At 45.1% G+C, this 18,374-nt stretch overlaps 1 protein-coding gene across 1 annotated transcript in view; it reads right to left on the reverse strand.

Moving 5' to 3' along the window:
• PID1 (phosphotyrosine interaction domain containing 1) overlaps positions 1-18,374 on the reverse strand; it is a 188,034-nt gene that overhangs the window by 91,306 nt on the left and 78,354 nt on the right. The window contains exon 2 of the mRNA XM_060242251.1: positions 7,296-7,442. Coding sequence (XP_060098234.1) covers positions 7,296-7,442 — 147 coding nt within the window. The remainder of the gene's footprint in view (positions 1-7,295; positions 7,443-18,374) is intronic.

The raw sequence follows: 18,374 nt of genomic DNA on the forward strand, positions 1-18,374 counted from the left end.
GGCTGTATATGTTCCCGTTTTGGGAGTCCCAACAACAGCCTGGCCGCCGCGTTCTGCACTAACTGCAGTCTTCGAGTCCGGCACAAAGGTAGCCCCAAGTAGAGGGCATTACAGTAGTCCAATCTTGAGGTGACCGTTGCATGGATCACTGTTGCGAGGTCCCGGCGCTCAAGGAAAGGGGCCTTGCCCGCTTCAGATGGAAGAATGCTGACTTGGCAGTGGCTGCTATCTGGGCCTCCATCGATAGTGAAGGCTCCAGTAAAACACCCAGGCTCTTTACCTGGCGCGCTGCTTTCAATGGCGCGCCATCGAAGACCGGGAGAGCTATTTCCCTTCCCAGAGCGCCGCGACCCACGCAAAGGACCTCTGTCTTCGCTGGGTTCAGCTTCAGCCCACTCAGCCTGAGCCAAGTCGCAACAGCCTGTAAGGCCCGGTCGAGATTCCCTGGTGCGGGGTCGGGCCAGCCGTCCATTAGTAGATAGAGCTGGGTGTCATCCGCATATTGATGGCAACCCAGCCCAAACCGCCGGGCAATCTGGGCGAGGGGGCGCATATAGATGTTGAACAACATCGGGGAGAGCACTGCTCCCTGGGGCACCCCACAGTCCAGTGTGCGCCTCCGGGACTGTTCACTCCCGATAGCCACCCTCTGTCCCCGACCTAGGAGAAAGGAGGAAAGCCATTGCAAGGCCGACCCCTCAACCCCAATGTCGGCGAGGCAGCGCGTCAGTAGCTGATGGTCGACTGTATCGAATGCAGCCGACAGATCTAATAGCATCAGCACCGCAACGCCGCCTCGATCCAGTTGCCGTTGGAGGTCATCTACCAAGGCGACCAACACCGTCTCCGTCCCATGGCCCGGCCGGAAACCAGACTGACATGTACATGTGTGTGTGTGCATGTGTGTGTACAGAGAATGTTACTGTTTGTGTGTGTTTCAGGTCATTAATGCTTTAAAATCTTCTTGGGCAGACATTCCATTTTGGGGACCTTTTTTTCCTGTTGCTGCCATTTTTCCAAGATGGTGGATATGGTCATTGTGATATTTAAATTCATGTAGGATGTTCATCTTGGTGTCAAAACATGTTTTTTGAGGTCCATAAAGCCAAATACATCGTAATATTAGTCGTAGAAACAACCATTTTTCCTATAGCTGCCATTTTGCAAGATAGCAGATCTTTTTTCTTGTATAATGCTCATATAGATGGGCCAGTGGTCCATCTAGTCCAACACTCTGTCACACACTGGCCAAAACCCAGGTGCCATCAGTAGGTCAACAACTTCAGAAGCTCTCCCACAGTTGTTTCCATGCACCAAGAATAGAGAGCATCACTACCCCAAATATAGTGTTCCATCTATATCAGGGGCGGGGAACCTTTTTTCTGCCAAGGGCCATATGGATATTTATAACATCATTCGCAGGCCGTAAAAAATTATCTATTTAAAAAACAGTGCTCCGCCAAGGGAGAATGATTCAGGCCAACAAAATTAATGCAAATAATTGTTTTTCTATTTGAAGTCATGTGGGGAGAGCTTAATCTGGCTCACACACATGGCCCGCCACCCTAGGCAAATGCATAGGTCCAGGGCTTTTTTGTAGAAAAAGCCCAGCAGGACTCAGTAGCATATTAGACCACATCCCCTAATATTAGCATATTAGGTCACACACCCATTAGCATATTAGGCCACACCATCTGGGATAATCAAGTGCAAGCTGAACTGTGACAGTAACTTCCAGGCCCTACAGCAATTCTGGCCGGCCAGCCAGGCCCCTGGGAGGCTGCCACACAGTACATCTGGGCCCTGTGATCCCTGCCTGGTCCTGGGGAGGCTGCTGCACAGCATGGCTGGGCCCCACGATCCTCGCTGGCCAGCCAGGCCCCAGAGAGGCTGCCGCATGGCTCGGTTTGGTCCAGCAATCCCCGAAGGCCACACCAAGTGACCTCAAGGGTGGTATATATTTGCATATATATATGGACCTCTGCTCCATATATTTATCCAAACCCCTCCTGAAGCTGTCTATGCTTGTAGTCACCATTTCCTGAGGCAATTAATTTCACATGTTAACTACTCTTTGGATGAAGTACTTCATTTTATTTGTTCTAAACCTACTGCTCATTAATTTCATTGAGGGCCCACAAGTTCCTATGGAGAAAAGTATTTCTTTCTCTACCTTCTCTAAACCATATCAAACCATATATTTTGAGGGTTAATAAATCCAAATATACTATTCCTTTTGTTGCAATAAAAAGTATTATTCTTTAAGGTTGTAATATTTGGGGGGAAGGATAAATCCAGACAAGCTTTTATTATTTAAGTTTGTAATATTGGGACAAAATGTAGCAGGAGAATTGTTAAGGTGACAATTCCTGAAAGTACAGAAAATTATTTTATTCTGATGCCTTAAATAACAGTAAACAACATATTAAGAATGCTTGTTTGATGTTTATGTTTGATGTTTATAATGCTTATATGTGGGTTAAACTTTATTAAAAAAAAAGATTACAGTTCTAATATAGAAAGCAATTTGCTATGCAATATTTTTACAATTTTTTTGACTCTTGTAGAAAAGAGCAGTCCAGGCTTCTTGGATGCATTAGATTTGCAAGTTTTGGAGTCACATAGTGTCAGTGGTTCCTATGCTATGGGTCTGAGACACTTTGCTGGTATCCAGTGCTGGTTCACCTCCTTCCAGTCATTGTCTGCAGGGTTCAGCAATGAATGGTTAGGAGAAAGGGGTATAAGTGACTCTTTTATGACTAGAAATGCCTGTTGAATTTGTTTTCTCTGATAAAGTTTGAAGTAGGTGGGAGCCTATCCAAGGATTAGGTCATTTGTGTGTAGGAAATAAAATTAAATTCATCAAACATGTCCACAGCAGCGTTTCTGGACAAGAGATGACTGACCAATTCTCATGGGGTGCTACTGAACAATCAGTGTCCTCAGTACTACTACTGATTTCTTTATCTCCAACCACCTTCTCATCATTCAAGTATAGTCCCACAGTGATAACCTTTCACAGGGTCAACAACCCTGTGAAATAGGTTAGGCTGAGAGTGGGGCTGACCCAAGGTTACCCAGAAAATTTCATGGTGCTGTGGGAATTGAAACTGGAGTCGCCAAAATCTAATCCACCTAGGCTCGCCAACTCCAGTTTGATAAATTCATGGGAGATTTGGAAGAGGACCCTAGGGAGGACAGGGTGGGACCTCAGTGGGATATAATGCCATAGGAAAAGAAAGGAAAGGTCCCCTGTGCAAGCACCAGTCGTTTCCGACTCTGGGGTGATGTTGCTTTCACGTTTTCATGGCAGACTTTTTACAGGGTGGTTTGCCATTGCCTTCCCCAGACATCTACACTTTCCCTCCAGCAAGCTGGGTACTCATTAAACCAACCTTGGAAGGATGGAAGGCTGAGTCAACCTCGAGCCGGCTACCTGAAAACCCAGCTTCCACCGTGGATCGAACTCAGGTCGTGAGCAGAGCTTAGGACTGCAGTACTGCAGCTTTAACACTCTGCACCATGGGGCTCTTTAATGCCATAGAGTTCATCATTAAAAACAGTAATTTTCTTCAGACATACTGACCTTTGCAGTCTGTCATTAAGCTGGAATTCTGGGTGATCTCCAGACCCCACTTGGAACTTGGCAACCCAATGTCAACATAAAATCACTAAAGCTATTATTATATGCTGATACTTAATACAAAAAAAAATTCAGATATGAGATAATCACATTTTAATCATTACAGGCTTTTTAAAAAAAGGCTAATTAAACCATGCCATCAACTTTAACACAAGATAGGTTAACATTTTTGAAAGTCAATAAATGATTAGGATGCTGGGCAAAGCCAAATCAGCACACTAAGGCACTTGTTCTCTCTTTAGCCATTGTCCCAATAATAATATAGTTTATGGTGATGTGTTGTTTTAAGACATAATCAACATATTTTGTTTCTCTGGGAAAGATTAGCCTTGGTGTTTTCACGTCAATTGTGCTATTTTCCTGCCAGTATCCACAGAGTTTAAGTCAGCAGAGGAAACAATTGTAGATCAAGTAAATGGCCAGGCCTGCTGAACTGGCATGAGGTGGGACTGACTTTTCATCATACTGCTAAGAGTTTAACAAAGTTTAATTCTTAGTACATCAATTCAAAATGACCCATAAAATCTGGAGCTCAAATTGACCAATACTTTTGATAGAATTATAGTTCTTGTTGAATTCTGGAGCCTGCAGCCATAGGTTCAATGAGGCCAAAGTCATTTTTAGCTTTTCAAGGCTAGGGTTGTCAAGCAACATGGCAACCTGCAGGAAGAATGGGGTCAGGAACATGGGGTGCAGTGTGCAATTTTGGTGATGTTGTAGTGTGACTTTCAGGGAAAAACTACAAATGACATAGGGTAGTTCTAAGAATCGCTGGAGCTACCCTAATTCACTTCCCAGTTTCTCCCAAAAGAGATGTAGTGATATTGCTTTTTCTCCCTCCCACCATGGCTCCAAGTGGCAGAGTGAGAGGCCAGGCAAACCTATTCAAGCCCCTACCCACAATACAAATAAAACGGACACATGAAAACAAAATTAGACTGAGACATTAGTTATGAAACTTATCAAATGTCAAAGAAATAACTAGTGTCTAAATCTGAGGCCCAAGCCAAATGGTCTCAGCTCCCACCCCATGATTGGCCCTGCCCCAATATAGCAGTGAATGTACCTGGATGCTTTCTGATTGTCATAGTATATTTGGAAGATGAAAACCACACTTATATATATAACTATTAGTATGACTTACAATGGAAAAGAGTCAAAGCTCAAATTTTTAAAGATTTGGACTCAGAGTAAAATAGTTGCTTTAAGACAATTCAAGAGTTTTGTAATTCACTTGAATTAATTCCCTAAAAATATTAATTCTTCCATGATAAGCTTAATATCAAAAATATGATTTGTACTACTAAAAAAAAATAGATTCCCCCCTGCAGATCTTACTTAATGCATCTTGTTATAAGCAGAATATGGCTGCAGATCTAAGGTATGCACCCCCAAGAACACTACTGCGAATTTCTAGTCTTCCAGCAGAAGGTATAGTATTGACTTACATCCTTCTATTCTATCGCAGATTAACACAGCACCGTGTCCAAACTTCACAAGCCCATAGTAGCCAGGCTTCTCTGATAAACCCAGTATTCTGGCAAATGATATCTGTGTCACTCTTCTTTGCATTTGCCCAAGTAACTCCAATTCCTTTCAGGATGCACTTGAGAAGATATAACACCCAACAGAATGCAGTTTACAAAGACTCAAACTATTTCAAACAGATATGACTCTATGATACACTGTATGATTAGGCTTCCCAACCCCAACCCCCCGCCCTGCCGGGGGACCCCTGGATTAGCAGCCTCATCCCCCGCTCTCCAAAAATGTGGTAGCGGGGGGTGGGGTGGGAAACGGCTTGGTGTCTCCTTCCCTGCCTGCCTTCCTCCCTTGCAGGCTTTAGGCTTCTCCCTTCCTCCGGGTCACAAAGACCCGCCCATCGCCGGCCTGCTATTCGCTCCAGTCCGGCCTCCCTTCACGAGGTGCATGCTGGGACTTGTAGTCCTTGCATCCTCTCCGGCTGCCACAGGCGTTTCCTTGGGGAGTCTGGCCAGCGGAGGGGGGGGAGCTCTGCCCCCAGAGGACCATGTGCGTTTCTACCTCCGGAGGCTTCAGTCGCTGATTGAAAGGCTTCCTCTTGGGATGGGGTGTCTGTGTTACTTTGAAGAAGTTGGCAGCAACTCGTGAGTAGACAGGCCAGTCCCCCTTCAGTGTTGCCAGAAATGGGGGGGGGGGGAGTCTGCTGAGTACTTCATTATTCTCTATGTGGAGATCGATTCTCATAGAGTATAATGGGGAATTGATCTGGAGGTTTCAGGGGCTCTGGGGGGTGCTGTTTTTTGAGGTAGAGGCACCAAATTTTCAGTATAGTATCTAGTGACTCTCCCCAAAGTATCCCCCAAGTTTCAAAACGATTGGACCAAAAGAAGGTGCCCCTATCCTTCATTATTTCCTATGGAAGGAAGACATTTAAAAAGGTGTGCGGTCCCTTTAAATGTGATGTCCAGAACTCCCTTGGAGTTCAATTATGCTTGACACAGCATTGTTCCTGGCTCCGCCCCGATGTCTCCTGGCTCCACCCCCAAAGTCTCCTGGCTCCACCCCCAAAGTCCCCAGATATTTCTTGATTTGGACTTGGCAACCCTATGTATGATTTAGTCCATACAAAAATCAAGCATAAACTGTTCTTAATTTATTGCAGTTATGTATTACTACTAGGATAAAGATACAAACCAGAGTAAGAAACTGATTTATATCAATCAACTCAGAAGCAATGCCATGCCCTAGTATGACATTATGTGACCAAATTGGTGTATTTTCTCTTCCCCCTCTCCCATGCCTCTCTTCTTAAGCAGCTGGATTCACTCCTACAAGATCTGTAACAAGCTGCAATTTCATCATCACATTCAAACCAGTAAAAACCAGGAAACCAGAACTAGAAGCCACAATCAAATTATGTATTTTATATTCTGATGTTCATGGTTCAGATGCAATACCAGACTATGGTTTGCCAAAAAAAGCAGGGTAGGAAGGCTTTGGAGTGCATGATGGGAAGAGAAAGTGAGACTCAAGGCTTGCTTATGTAATCCCAAACCATGGCATGTTGTGACATCTGAACTGGCTTGCCACATGAGTCCAAGTGTCCATTTAGCACAGATGTGTCTATTGTGATTAGCAGTTCTGACATGAGGAGTCTTTTGCTGCCATTTTACCTAAGAATGTTAACTGGTGATAGCAGAAATGAAACTTGGGATCTCATATCTGCTATGTGTACTATAGACCTATACCCATATTTTTATTCATAAATTAATCACCTGTGTTTCTTAAAGTACCTTAAAGTACAGTTCCATGCTACAAAAGTGAAATGAGGTTTCCTATGAAATTTCCAAATAATACAGAAATATTATTTGGAGAGTCTAACTTCTTCATCAGTCAGAGAAATAAGTTATATAAAGATTTTATTAAATCTGCAAATATGAACATTTTTATAACTCCAGGATTAATGTGAAATAGTCAGTTCTCTGAAAAGTTAAATGTTCATGAATGGTTACTATTCACCCAATAATAATGTGTGGTACAGAGGAAAAACACATCGTGGCTTTTAAAATTATTGTTCATAAGGTATTTGGATTTTCCCTTTTCTTCCAACTTTTTCTTTATTGGAGTAGAATGATCTCAAAGCTGACACAAATTCTGAATTATCACACACCTTGCACCCAGTGTGCGCCCGTGTCTTCATCAACGGAGTTGTGGTGCACAGCTCAATGGCTTCTGGCTCATGGAAGATCACCGTAGGGAGAGGCTCCTTCCGAAGGGTTAAGACATTTAGCTTAGTCTTCAACATGGTCTGAAAGTGCTAAATGACAAAAAGTGAAAGAGATCATTAAGTTTTTTCCCCCTTGCAAAACATGTGCACTTGAAATCATACCACATGAAATTGTACCAACATGAATAATTTTTGCAGTGACATGGAAATATGGCTGGAGGGAATGAAAACTGCTTTAGAATAAAGGAACATATGAAACCAGAGATAGAGATGGAGCCTGGAGTTCTCCCAGAATTACAACTGATCTCCAGACCACAGAGATAATTTCCAAGGAGGAAACTAAACTTTGGACAGTGGACTTTATTGCATCACATCCCCACTGACCTCCCTCTTTCTCCCAAACTCTGGCCTCCCAGGCACAATAACCCCATTTCCAGAAACTTTCCAAGGTGGAATTGGCAGCTCTTGAAAACAAAAAGGTGACCTGAGATTTGCAATCTGGACTTGTTTTAAAAAACCCCACAAAGGAACACACACTAGGGTTACCAGGTCCAATTCAAGAAATATCTGGGGACTTTGGGGGTAGAGCCAGGAACAAAGTTGTGACAAGCATATTTGAACTCCAAAGGGAGTTCTGGCCATTACATTCAAAGGGACCACACACCTTTTAAATGCCTTCCCTCCATTGGAAATAATGGATAGGGGCACCTTCTTTTGGGGCTCATAGAATTGGACCCCCTGGTCCAATCTTTTTGAAACTTGGAGGGTGTTTTGAGGAGAGGCACTGGATGCTATGCTACAAATTTGGTGTCTCTACCTCAACCCCCCCCCCCAGAGCCCACATATACCCACATATCAATTCTCCCTTATACCCTATGGGAATCGGTCTCCATAGGGAATAATGGAGTGCCCAGCAGACATTTCCCTCCCCCCACCACTTTCTGATGACCCTGAAGTGGGGGGAGGGCCTCCAAACCAGGGGATCCCCTGCCCCCACCTAGGGATTGGTAACCCTAACACATACTCACACACACAATTCCTGTTAAACCATTAAACAAGGACCTTTTTTCAATAATTTAAACTCCATCAGAATAATCTGATGAGTCAGTGTTCCATTCTGAATAAAAGTATATTGTCAGAATACAGTAGACTACTGCATTCATATTTTGTCTATTTTTTTTACAAAATTTATATCCTGCCTTTCTGCCTTCTCAAGGGCCACCAAGACAGCCAACAAAATAAATCACATTTTAAAAATATTAAAATAAACTTTCCTCAAAAACATAATGTTGCACTTCAACAGCTGCATATTTCATGCTTGACTGAATTTATCCTTAACCTCATCTTTAATATCAGTTAACCAGAATATTGTGATACTGAGTTTTCTCAATATCTGTTTCTATCATCAGTTCAGGGCCCCTGCAAAAAAACAAGCTTTACTACTTTCACTTCCTGAAAAACAAATCCTATAGCAAATATATGTGCAATGCCAACTCTGATTATACCAATCTCTGTGATTTAGCTGATTATCTGGTCTGCAGGCCTTAAATTTCAGTTGCACCTCTATAAGTGAAACTCAATTTTTTTTTAGTGCAAACTTGATAGATCCACAGAGAAGGAAGAAGCTGGTTATGGAAGTGGGCATGACCCCTACACAGGCATGCAAGAAAATATTAGGATCCTTCAAAGGATCTTCGATGTGTCAGTAAACCAAGGACTATACAAGCACTGCTACTACACAATCAGTGCAACCTTAAATGGGTACTGGCACTTAAAAAAAAACCCACTAGTTTCTCCGTGTAGGTGTTCTGTTTCTATGGCCTTACATTTGTCTTCTGGATTATCCCCACAGAATTGAATATTCACCAAAATACTATTTCACTTTACTATTCGGTATAACTTTTTCTCCCTTTCCAAAAATACTAGAACTGAAGGACATACAATGAAACTGACAGGCAGTAGATTCAGGACAGACAAAAGGAAATACTTCTTTACACAGTGGTATTAAAATGTAGAATTAGCTGCCAGAAAAAGAAGTGATTGCCACAGACATAGACAGTATTAAAAGTGGATTAGGTAGATTCACAGAGGATAGGTCTATCAATGGTTACTAAGGTGACTAAATGGAACCTCTAGGTTCAGAGGCAATCAAACTCTGAACCCCAGTGTCAGGAGGCAACATCAGCGAAAGGCCTTGTCCTCTATGTCATGTTGTTTGCCTTCCAGAGGAATTGGTTGGCTATTGTGTGAGACAGGATCCTGGACTAGATAGACCACTGGTCTGATCCAGCCAGGGTCTTCTTTTGTCCTGATGACTTTTCACATATGCTTGAATGAATACTGCACAATGTTGATGAAAGCAGTGCATGTGAAACAGCTTGTTTGGGATATGTAAGATACGAGGTACAAAACATTCACCTCTGACATTTTCTGCTCTCCAAACCATACATTTTATGGATTTATGGATTTCAAAAATGTTTAGAACTGCTACCTAAAAGCGTAACTCAAAAACTATTAAAAATAAATAAATAAATGTAGCAAAAAGCAATGAGAAAAAGAGCACTTGGGCCCATTTTTGATGTGTCATACTTCAGGTTTGCACTTATTGGCAAGGGGCAGGGAAGTTCCTGCCTCACTTTCTGTTGCCTACCCTCATTCCAGTGAGTGGTGGGATGGGAATGTGGAGGCCAGAATGGTCTCCCATTATGTAACATCATTTCCTGTCACATAACTGGAAGTGAAATCACTGCATTGTGAGATGCTCTAGGATTCCTTGAAAAACTATTGGTTTTTAGATGTCCAGGGAAATCATAGATGGATATATATAATTTGTGTCTGCTGTGGGATTTTGGTGTACATGGCTGAGTGTCTGGGATACTGTTTCCACCCCACCCCCCACTCTGAGCACTATTTAAAACCAAGTTAATTTTCAAACCTTATTTCAACATGTTAGTGTCAGCCAAGAGCTAGCACACCTTGTTATCATGGAACACAGTTATTATTGACAGCTGCTGTTAGAAAATGAAGAAATGTCTTCTTTCTGGGACCTTAGTGTATATCTTGCCAACAATCACAAAGCAAAACCAAATTTTTACCTGCAGAAATGAAATTACATAACTATCAACATGCAGACATTGAATATTTGCTTTGTTAAAATGCAATGTTTTTAAAATGCTTTGCAAAGCATGTCTACTATGATGATACATCGTTCTGACAAGATATTCAAAGTAAAAACCATTTACAACTTGTTATAGTTTCACAAAAAAATTTAAAGTAATGTAAAAGAAAAGGCCATAACCACCTGGCTAAGTTCTTGGTATACCATGTTAATTACAGTACAACTAGGAAAATATGGGTATATACAATATTAACTTTGAAAGTCACCTTAGCATCTCTTGGAATTGGCATGAAGAGGTAATACAGATTATTTAGATGATTACTTCATACCATAACGCTATCAAAACTGTGTCCTTAGAGATGTTCAGGAAAAAGGCAGGCATGCAAATATTTAAAACCTTTAAAGCTCTACACAGCTTGAAACCAACATACCTTCAGGACTGCCTCTCCTGGTATATCCACTGGGGAATAGAACTGTCAAGCACTAATTCAAATATTCAAAATGTGCGATAAGTATTCCTATATTTACTTTCTATATTATTCACAATGGCTCATGGCAAGAGCCAGGCTTGTTGTTAATGTTGATTATTGGAATATTGTATTTTGGTATTATCTTTATTTTGCAGTTCCAATCATAAGGAGTGATCGATAAAGGAAATGAAGGGGCTGTTCAGACACACAGTATAATCAGTTGTTGCTGCTGTTTCATATCAGATTAAAAGTGGCTGATCAGACAGCAACATCTGCCTCCCGGTATTAACTCGCAGTAGCCCCCCCAATCCTTCTCGGAACCGGAGTATTTTGTTATCTGCTCCTTTGCGGTGTTTTTTTGAGTTCTCCGATTTCACCTCGTAGTTTCCCCATCTGGATAGTTCTCGAGCAACTTCCGGATGTCTGAAGGCTGTCCCAGAGCAAAAGGAGCCTCAGACATCCGGTTTACAGTCGCCATTTTTTTTTTACTACTTAGCGATATGTGCATAAAGACAGGTTGCTTACCTGTAACTGTAGATCTTTGAGTAGTCATCTGTGCATTCACACTCATGGGATAGAGCGCCTGCGCCGATCCCTGATTTGGTACCTAAAAAGCCCGGGATTTTTTCGCGCTCGGCACCAACGGGCATGCGCAGGCGTCCCAATGCGCATGCTTGCTGGCACCAGAGCGAGGATCCTGCCAGTTCCTTCCTACTGGAGGGAGACCGTCAGCAGTGGGGAAGGAGGGCGGGTAGTGTGAATGCACAGATAACCACTCGAAGATCTACAGTTACAGATAAGCAACCTATCTTCTTCGTGGTCTCTGTGCTTCACACTCATGGGAGATTAGCAAGCAAGACATATCTGGAGGCAGGAAGACGGTCAACCGGAAGAAACAGCTTGCAGCACTGCAGCTCCCAAACGAGTCCTCTGCTGAGCATGCACGTCCAGCAGGTAGTGCTTCATAAAGGCATGCGGAGAGGACCAGGTGGCAGCCTTGCAAACATCCGTCAGGGAAACACCTTTCAGGAACGCCACTGACGTTGCCATCGCTCTTGTAGAGTGTCCGCGAATAGGCCCAGGTAACGGCTTCTTTGCCAACAAATAACACAGTTTAATAGTCTCAGTGAGCCATTTTGAAAGCCGCTGAGACAATATCCTGGAACCTAACTTAGGAGCAGTATAAGAAACAAAAACCTGCTGGTCCTTACGAAAACTCTTGGAGCGACTTAAATAAAACAATAAAGCACGCTTCACATCTCGAGCATGCAACCTACGCTCCTCATCCAAGGAAGGTGTAGGATGAAAAGTGGGCAACCAAACTTCTAAGTTGAGGTGGAACTGAGAAACCACCTTGGGGAGAAAAGAAATATCAGGAGCTAACGACACTCCAGCCTCTAGATATGGGTAGTCACAACACATAGCCGTGAGCTCCCCTGCATGGTGTGCTGATGTGATGGCTACCAAAAAAGCAGTCTTCCAAGATAGAAGCTGTAATGAACATGTGGCCATCGGCTCAAAAGGACGTCGAGTCAGCCTGTCCAACACTAAAGTCAAATCCCACAACTGTGGGGGTGATCTTGATGGAGGATGAAGCCTAAGCAAACCCTTCAAAAACCTCTTAGAATGAGGGTGTGCAAAAACAGAGTACCCCTCAACTGGTTCATGGAACGCAGAAATTGCTGCCAAATAAACCTTGATGGAAGAAAAAACAAGGCCAGCATCCACCAGAGATAACAAAAACTCAAAAATTACCGACAATCCCACCCTTTGGGGTGAAACTGAGGGATCAACTAAGAACTGCAGAAATCTCCTCCACTTCCTATCATAGGAAGCGCGGGTAGAAAATTTCCTGCTGTTCAAGAAAACATGTTGGACTCTGCTAGAGAACCCACAGGGTCAATGAACCATGCTGCCAGCTTCAAGTGGGGCACGTTGTGATTGAGTACATGACCGTTCTGAGCTGACAGAGGGTCTGGTTCCGACAGAAACTGGTAGAAGATCCCCCTCGCCAGTTGGAGCAGGATCAGGAACCAGTTCTGGCGAGACCACCACGGAGTCACCAGGATATAGCATGGTCTCTCTCTTTCAGTCTTGTTGACCACCCTCGTCAGTAGTGGAAGAGGTGGGAACAGATAAAGGAACCGACCTTCCCACGGGAACAGCAGACCGTCTCCCCAACGACTCTGGATCTGAGCCCCCTCTGGAGCAAAACAGAGGACACTTCCGGTTTTCGGCTGTGGCAAAGACATCCACCTGAGGATACCCCCAGAGCTGAAACACAGGTTGAAGGAAGCGCCAGTGTAACTCCCACTCGTGCGGGGAAGCCGCATCCCTGCTGAGGGAGTCTGCTTGAAAGTCGAGGACCCCTGGGAGATACGCTGCCTTCACAAAGATGTCGTGGTCCAAGCACTCCGACCACAGATCCAGCGCACAAAGCCGTCGAAAGACTGTCCCTCCCTGTCAGTTAATGTAACACAGGGCAGTGATATTGTCTGTTAGCAGAGCAACAATCTTCACCGCCACCATGGGGCGGAAAGAACGAAGAGCAAAGTGAACTGCCAGCATTTCCAAGTAATTTATGTGGCAGTGAGTCAATTTCAAAGGCCAAGGACCCCACACACACAGATTGTCCATGTGGGCCCCCCAACCCCATAAAGACGCATCTGTTGTGATAGTCACAGTTGGTGCAAGTATATGGAAGGGAGCTCCCTGACAAATGTTGTCCTTTGACTTCCACCATTGCAGTGTTTGAAGTGTCACAGGTAGAATTACAAACCTCTTTCGAGGTGAGTCCCTTAACGGGCGAAACTGACGAAGGAACCAAAGCTGTAGGCCTCTCATCCTCAGCTTCGCAAAGAGCAGCACGCTTGTAGTCACCGCCATCAGCCCCAGCATCTGCTGCAGCTGCTGCGCTGTGCCCCACTTTCGACTCTGCAGAAGTTCGACAAGATTGATAATGTCCATCATTCTCTGCTGAGGCAGAAACGCGTGATGAAGGTTCGTATCCAGCAAAGCCCCTATGAACTGAACTGTCCTTGATGGAGTAAGGTGTGATTTCTCCAAATTGACCTGCAGACCCAAGGTGTCAAGAAGACGAAGAGTGATGGCAATGTGGGATGACAAACTCTCTTTCGACTCCGCCACAAGGAGCCAGTCGTCGATGTATGGGAAGACGACTATCCCTTGAAGCTGGAGATGTGCAGCCACAATGCTCATCATCTTCGTGAACACCCGAGGTGCAGTGGACAGACCAAACGGAAGAGCCTTGAACTGGAAGTGCTGAGAACCTACTGCAAACCGAAGGAAACATCTGAACGCAGGATGGATGCTGACGTGGAAGTATGCATCCTTGAGGTCCAGCGTTGCCATCCAATCCCCTTGGTTGATGAGGGGCAGAATTGTTTGCAAAGTGGACATTCTGAACTTCTGGTACAAAATAAATTTGTTCAGATTCCAAAGATCCATGATTGGTCTTAGACCCCCGTCCTGCTTGGGAACCAGGAAGTAACAAGAGTAGAAGCCTCCCGTCCTGGCCTCCATCGGGACCCTCTGTATGGCTTGTTTCTGTAAGAGGTTGCTCACCTTCGCCAGCAGAGGTGGGGAAGGGGGAGTGGTAATTACCACAGATTGGTTCAGAATCTGAGCAAAATCTATTTTGTAGCCTTCCGCTACAATGGAAAGCGCCCACCTGTCCGTAGTGATGAACTCCCAGGCCGACAGGAATGGGCGTAGGTGGATAGACGAAGAGGAAGAGGGGATGGTGACGCGTGCTGCCAGAAAGTCAAAGGCCCTGCTTTTGAGGGCAAGTGCTAAAGCGTAACGGTTTAAGTTTAAATTTAAGTTTATTTCGATTTATATCCCGCCCTTCCCACTGAAGTGGCTCAGGGCGGCTCACAGCACATAAAATCTAACATAAAATTATTGAATTTAAAACATCTTACACAGTTAAATCAGTAAAATAAAACATATAACAGCGGTCTATTTAAAACTACACTCAGTTTCCAATGCCAGTTAATTATAAGCCAGCCGGAAGAGGGCTGTCTTACAGGCCCTGCGGAACTGGCCAAGGTTTCTGTTGTTCCCCCTGTATGGGGACCTACTCCCAGGTTGAGCAGAGCGAGGTCTCCACTGCTGTTCCGGGGAGAACTTTTGGTATGGCTTCTTTGCCCAAGGCTTGTGCCACTGTTTCTGTTTTGCAGCTCTGGAAGATGCTGGTACGCCCAGGTTCCTGGAAGTTTTTATACTTTTATCCATTTCCTGGAGTGCATTGTCTGTGGTAGAGCTAAACAGGCCTTCGCCCTCGAAGGGCAGATCTTCAGCAAAGGCCCTGTGTCCTGCTGCAGGGCCGTGGATCTGAGCCAAGAGTGGCGACGGAGACAGACGGCAGAAGTGATAGTCCTTGCTGAGACGTCGACCATGTGCTTTGCTGCAGTCAGTTGTTGTTTGGCTACAGCAAAGCCTTCTTTCTGCAACTTCTTTGCAGCCGACCTCTTCTCCACACTCAGGGAAGACAGGAAGGGGGTAAGTTGTTCCCACACTGAGTATCGGTATCCAGCCATGCATGCGGCATAGTTAGATACCTTTACTCCCAGCGCCCCAGCAGAGTAGAACTTCCTCCTGACGTTATCCAGCTTCTTTCCCTCCTTGTCTGGTGGAAAGGAGTGCGTCTTGCGGGCCTTCGACGAGGAGGAAACAACCACCGAATTGGGCTTTGGGTATGTAAAAAGGAACTCAGCCCCGGACTCTAGGACATGGTACATATGGTCCAACCTTCTCGATGACATGGGTGTAGAAGCAGGCTTCACCCAGGGCTCCTTCACCACCTGTAGGATGACCTTCATCACCGGCAGGGCAACCACTGTAGACGTATCCCGCTGCATGATGTCGAACACGGTATCGTCTACAACCGGTTGCAGCTGTGTCACTGGAAGCAAGAGGGAGAGTGCCATCCTCTTCACCAGGTCCCCGTACGACTTCAGATCCTCCGATGGTGAGATGGGAAGATCCTCAGCTGTATGAGACACTGGCGAAGGTTCCAAAGCCCAGTCTGGATCATCGGTACTGACCTCGGAGTCCGACGATGAAGACTCTCTGCATAGAGAGTGTTCCGAGAGCACCAGCGTTGACTCTCTGACGGGCAACCAGATCAACACCGACGACCGAGGTTGGACTTCCTCCACCACTACACCACGTCTGTCAGGCGGGACAGAGATCGATGCCGAAGGACACTGTTTAGAGTGTTGAGACAGCCTGGACATATGGGATGCCTCGGACTGCTGGTCCCAGTCTGTGAACTCGCGAGGAGGGTACCATTGGTATGGTGGGTAGGGATAGGCATAAGGAGGCCATTGGCACTGCTCCCATGGTGGAAGCTGTGGGAAGCGACGAGCTACTGTAATCGGTTCCAGCTCTCTCCGACCTCTCACCTGATCCATTGGTGCTGAAGGCTCCATCGGCGCCAACACCAACACCTCCGAGACCAAGCCGCCCTGAGCCACCCGTGGAAAGGGCGGGATATAAATTCTAAATAAATAAATAAATAAAGTCACTCTCACTGCGACGCCTGGACCCTGAAGAGTGGGAGCACTGAATCAGGTCGATCTCTTGCTCCGATGTCGATAGACGCAGCTGCGAAGTACTGCCTCTCGACACCAATGGGCTACGACGCGGGGACACCAAGATCTTCCTCGGTGGAGCTGTCGATGTCGAAGCGTCATGCGAAGGCAAAGGGGTGCAAGATGGTCTTCCGCTTCTCTTTCAATTTCACCTTCTTCAGCGCGGATGATCGGGTCCCCGAATCATCCCGATGCTTCTTAGCCGGGGTGTCCACTGACCCTTCAGAAGGCCGTTTTGTGGAACGTCCGCACTCAACTGGCATCTCGGTCCTGATCGGCGAAACCTCAGCCGATGTGACCATAGGGGCCGCAGCCTCTCCCATTGGTATCGATGGGCCCGATGCCATCGTTTGAGGATGAAGTGCCAACTCGACCAACGCCACTGAAAGCCTTGCTGCTTGATTCTTATCACAGACAGTATGTGCAAGAGTCGACGCAATGTCCCTCGCCCAGACAGAGGAGACAGAGGGAATGGCCGTCAGGGGAGGGGGAAATCTTCCCACAGGAGCAGCACCTCTTTAAAAAAACCCAATGTCTTTCCATAGACGTCAGGAAAAAACCCACCCAGGAAAGACTCTGGGGGGAAAAACACGGGGGGGGGGGTGTGAACTGAGCCCCGAAGGGCAAGTCCAACAAACTTTTTTTTTTACAACACTAGCTATCTAACAACTAACTAACTACACTAAGAAAATAACAAACGGGCTATATACAACAGGAAAAAAGCAATCTAAAATTACTTTACTGACCGGGGACACAAAAGGAGATCTTCTCAGCGCAGTGGTCAGAAAGGAACTGGTGGGATCCTCGCTCTGGTGCCGGTGAGCATGCGCATTGGGACGCCTGCGCATGCCTGTTGGTGCCAAGCGCGAAAAAATCCCGGGCTTTTTATGTACCGATTCAGGGATTGGCGCAGGAGCTCTATCCCATGAGTGTGAAGCACAGAGACCACGAAGAAGATCTGCATAACCATATGTTTGAACCTATGCACATAGTGCACACATGCACATAGTGTGCATAAAAGTGGAGGGAAAAAGAACTGTATGGTGCCGCCGTGTGGACGGCAGAAGACAGTTTCACTGCAGAGTGATTCGAATTGCAGTATGGCAGTCTGATCGATAATATCCGGGGGGAAAATATTCGGAACAGAACCAGCTCAGTTTAACACGAACTCAACACACTGTGTGAACAGGGGCTAAATGTGCTGAGAATTTAGACATACAGTACGTCTCTGACTCTTTCCAGGAGCATTTGTCAACTGGAAGACTTACAGTCTGATTATAAGGACTTTTGGACAGTTTGATGCCTTTGTTATACCTGGAATATTGTTTTGTGAATTGCTTAGTGAGACTTCTGCAGCTTGTGATTCTTGTTCATTTATATTTACTGGGTCTTTAAACATGCCATTGTGCTTCTGTATAATGTTGTGCCTGGCTCTTGCTACAAGTCATTGTGAATAATATAGGAAGTATATATATGAATGCTTATTGAACATTTTGAATATTTGATTTAGTGCTTGATGGTTCTGTTCCCCAGTGTGTTTTTTTTCTTTTTTCACTTGTATTCATGCTGGGAGAATCCTTTATTTGATTTGTTTCTCCTGGTATATCAACCAAGAGTGCTACACTCACAGGATAAAAAATCTTTTAGTGCTTCCTGTACCAAGGAATATCCAATTAACCTTGAACAGAGCCAGAGCCTTTTTGGTCCTGGCCCCAGCCTGGTGGAATGATCTTCCAGCTGAGATTCAGGCCCTGCAAGATCTTTTACAGTTCTGCTGGGCTCGTGAAACAGAGCTGTTCCACCAGGCCTATGGCTG

Source organism: Heteronotia binoei, chromosome 6, assembly GCF_032191835.1.
Source record: "Heteronotia binoei isolate CCM8104 ecotype False Entrance Well chromosome 6, APGP_CSIRO_Hbin_v1, whole genome shotgun sequence".
Lineage (NCBI taxonomy): Eukaryota > Metazoa > Chordata > Lepidosauria > Squamata > Gekkonidae > Heteronotia > Heteronotia binoei.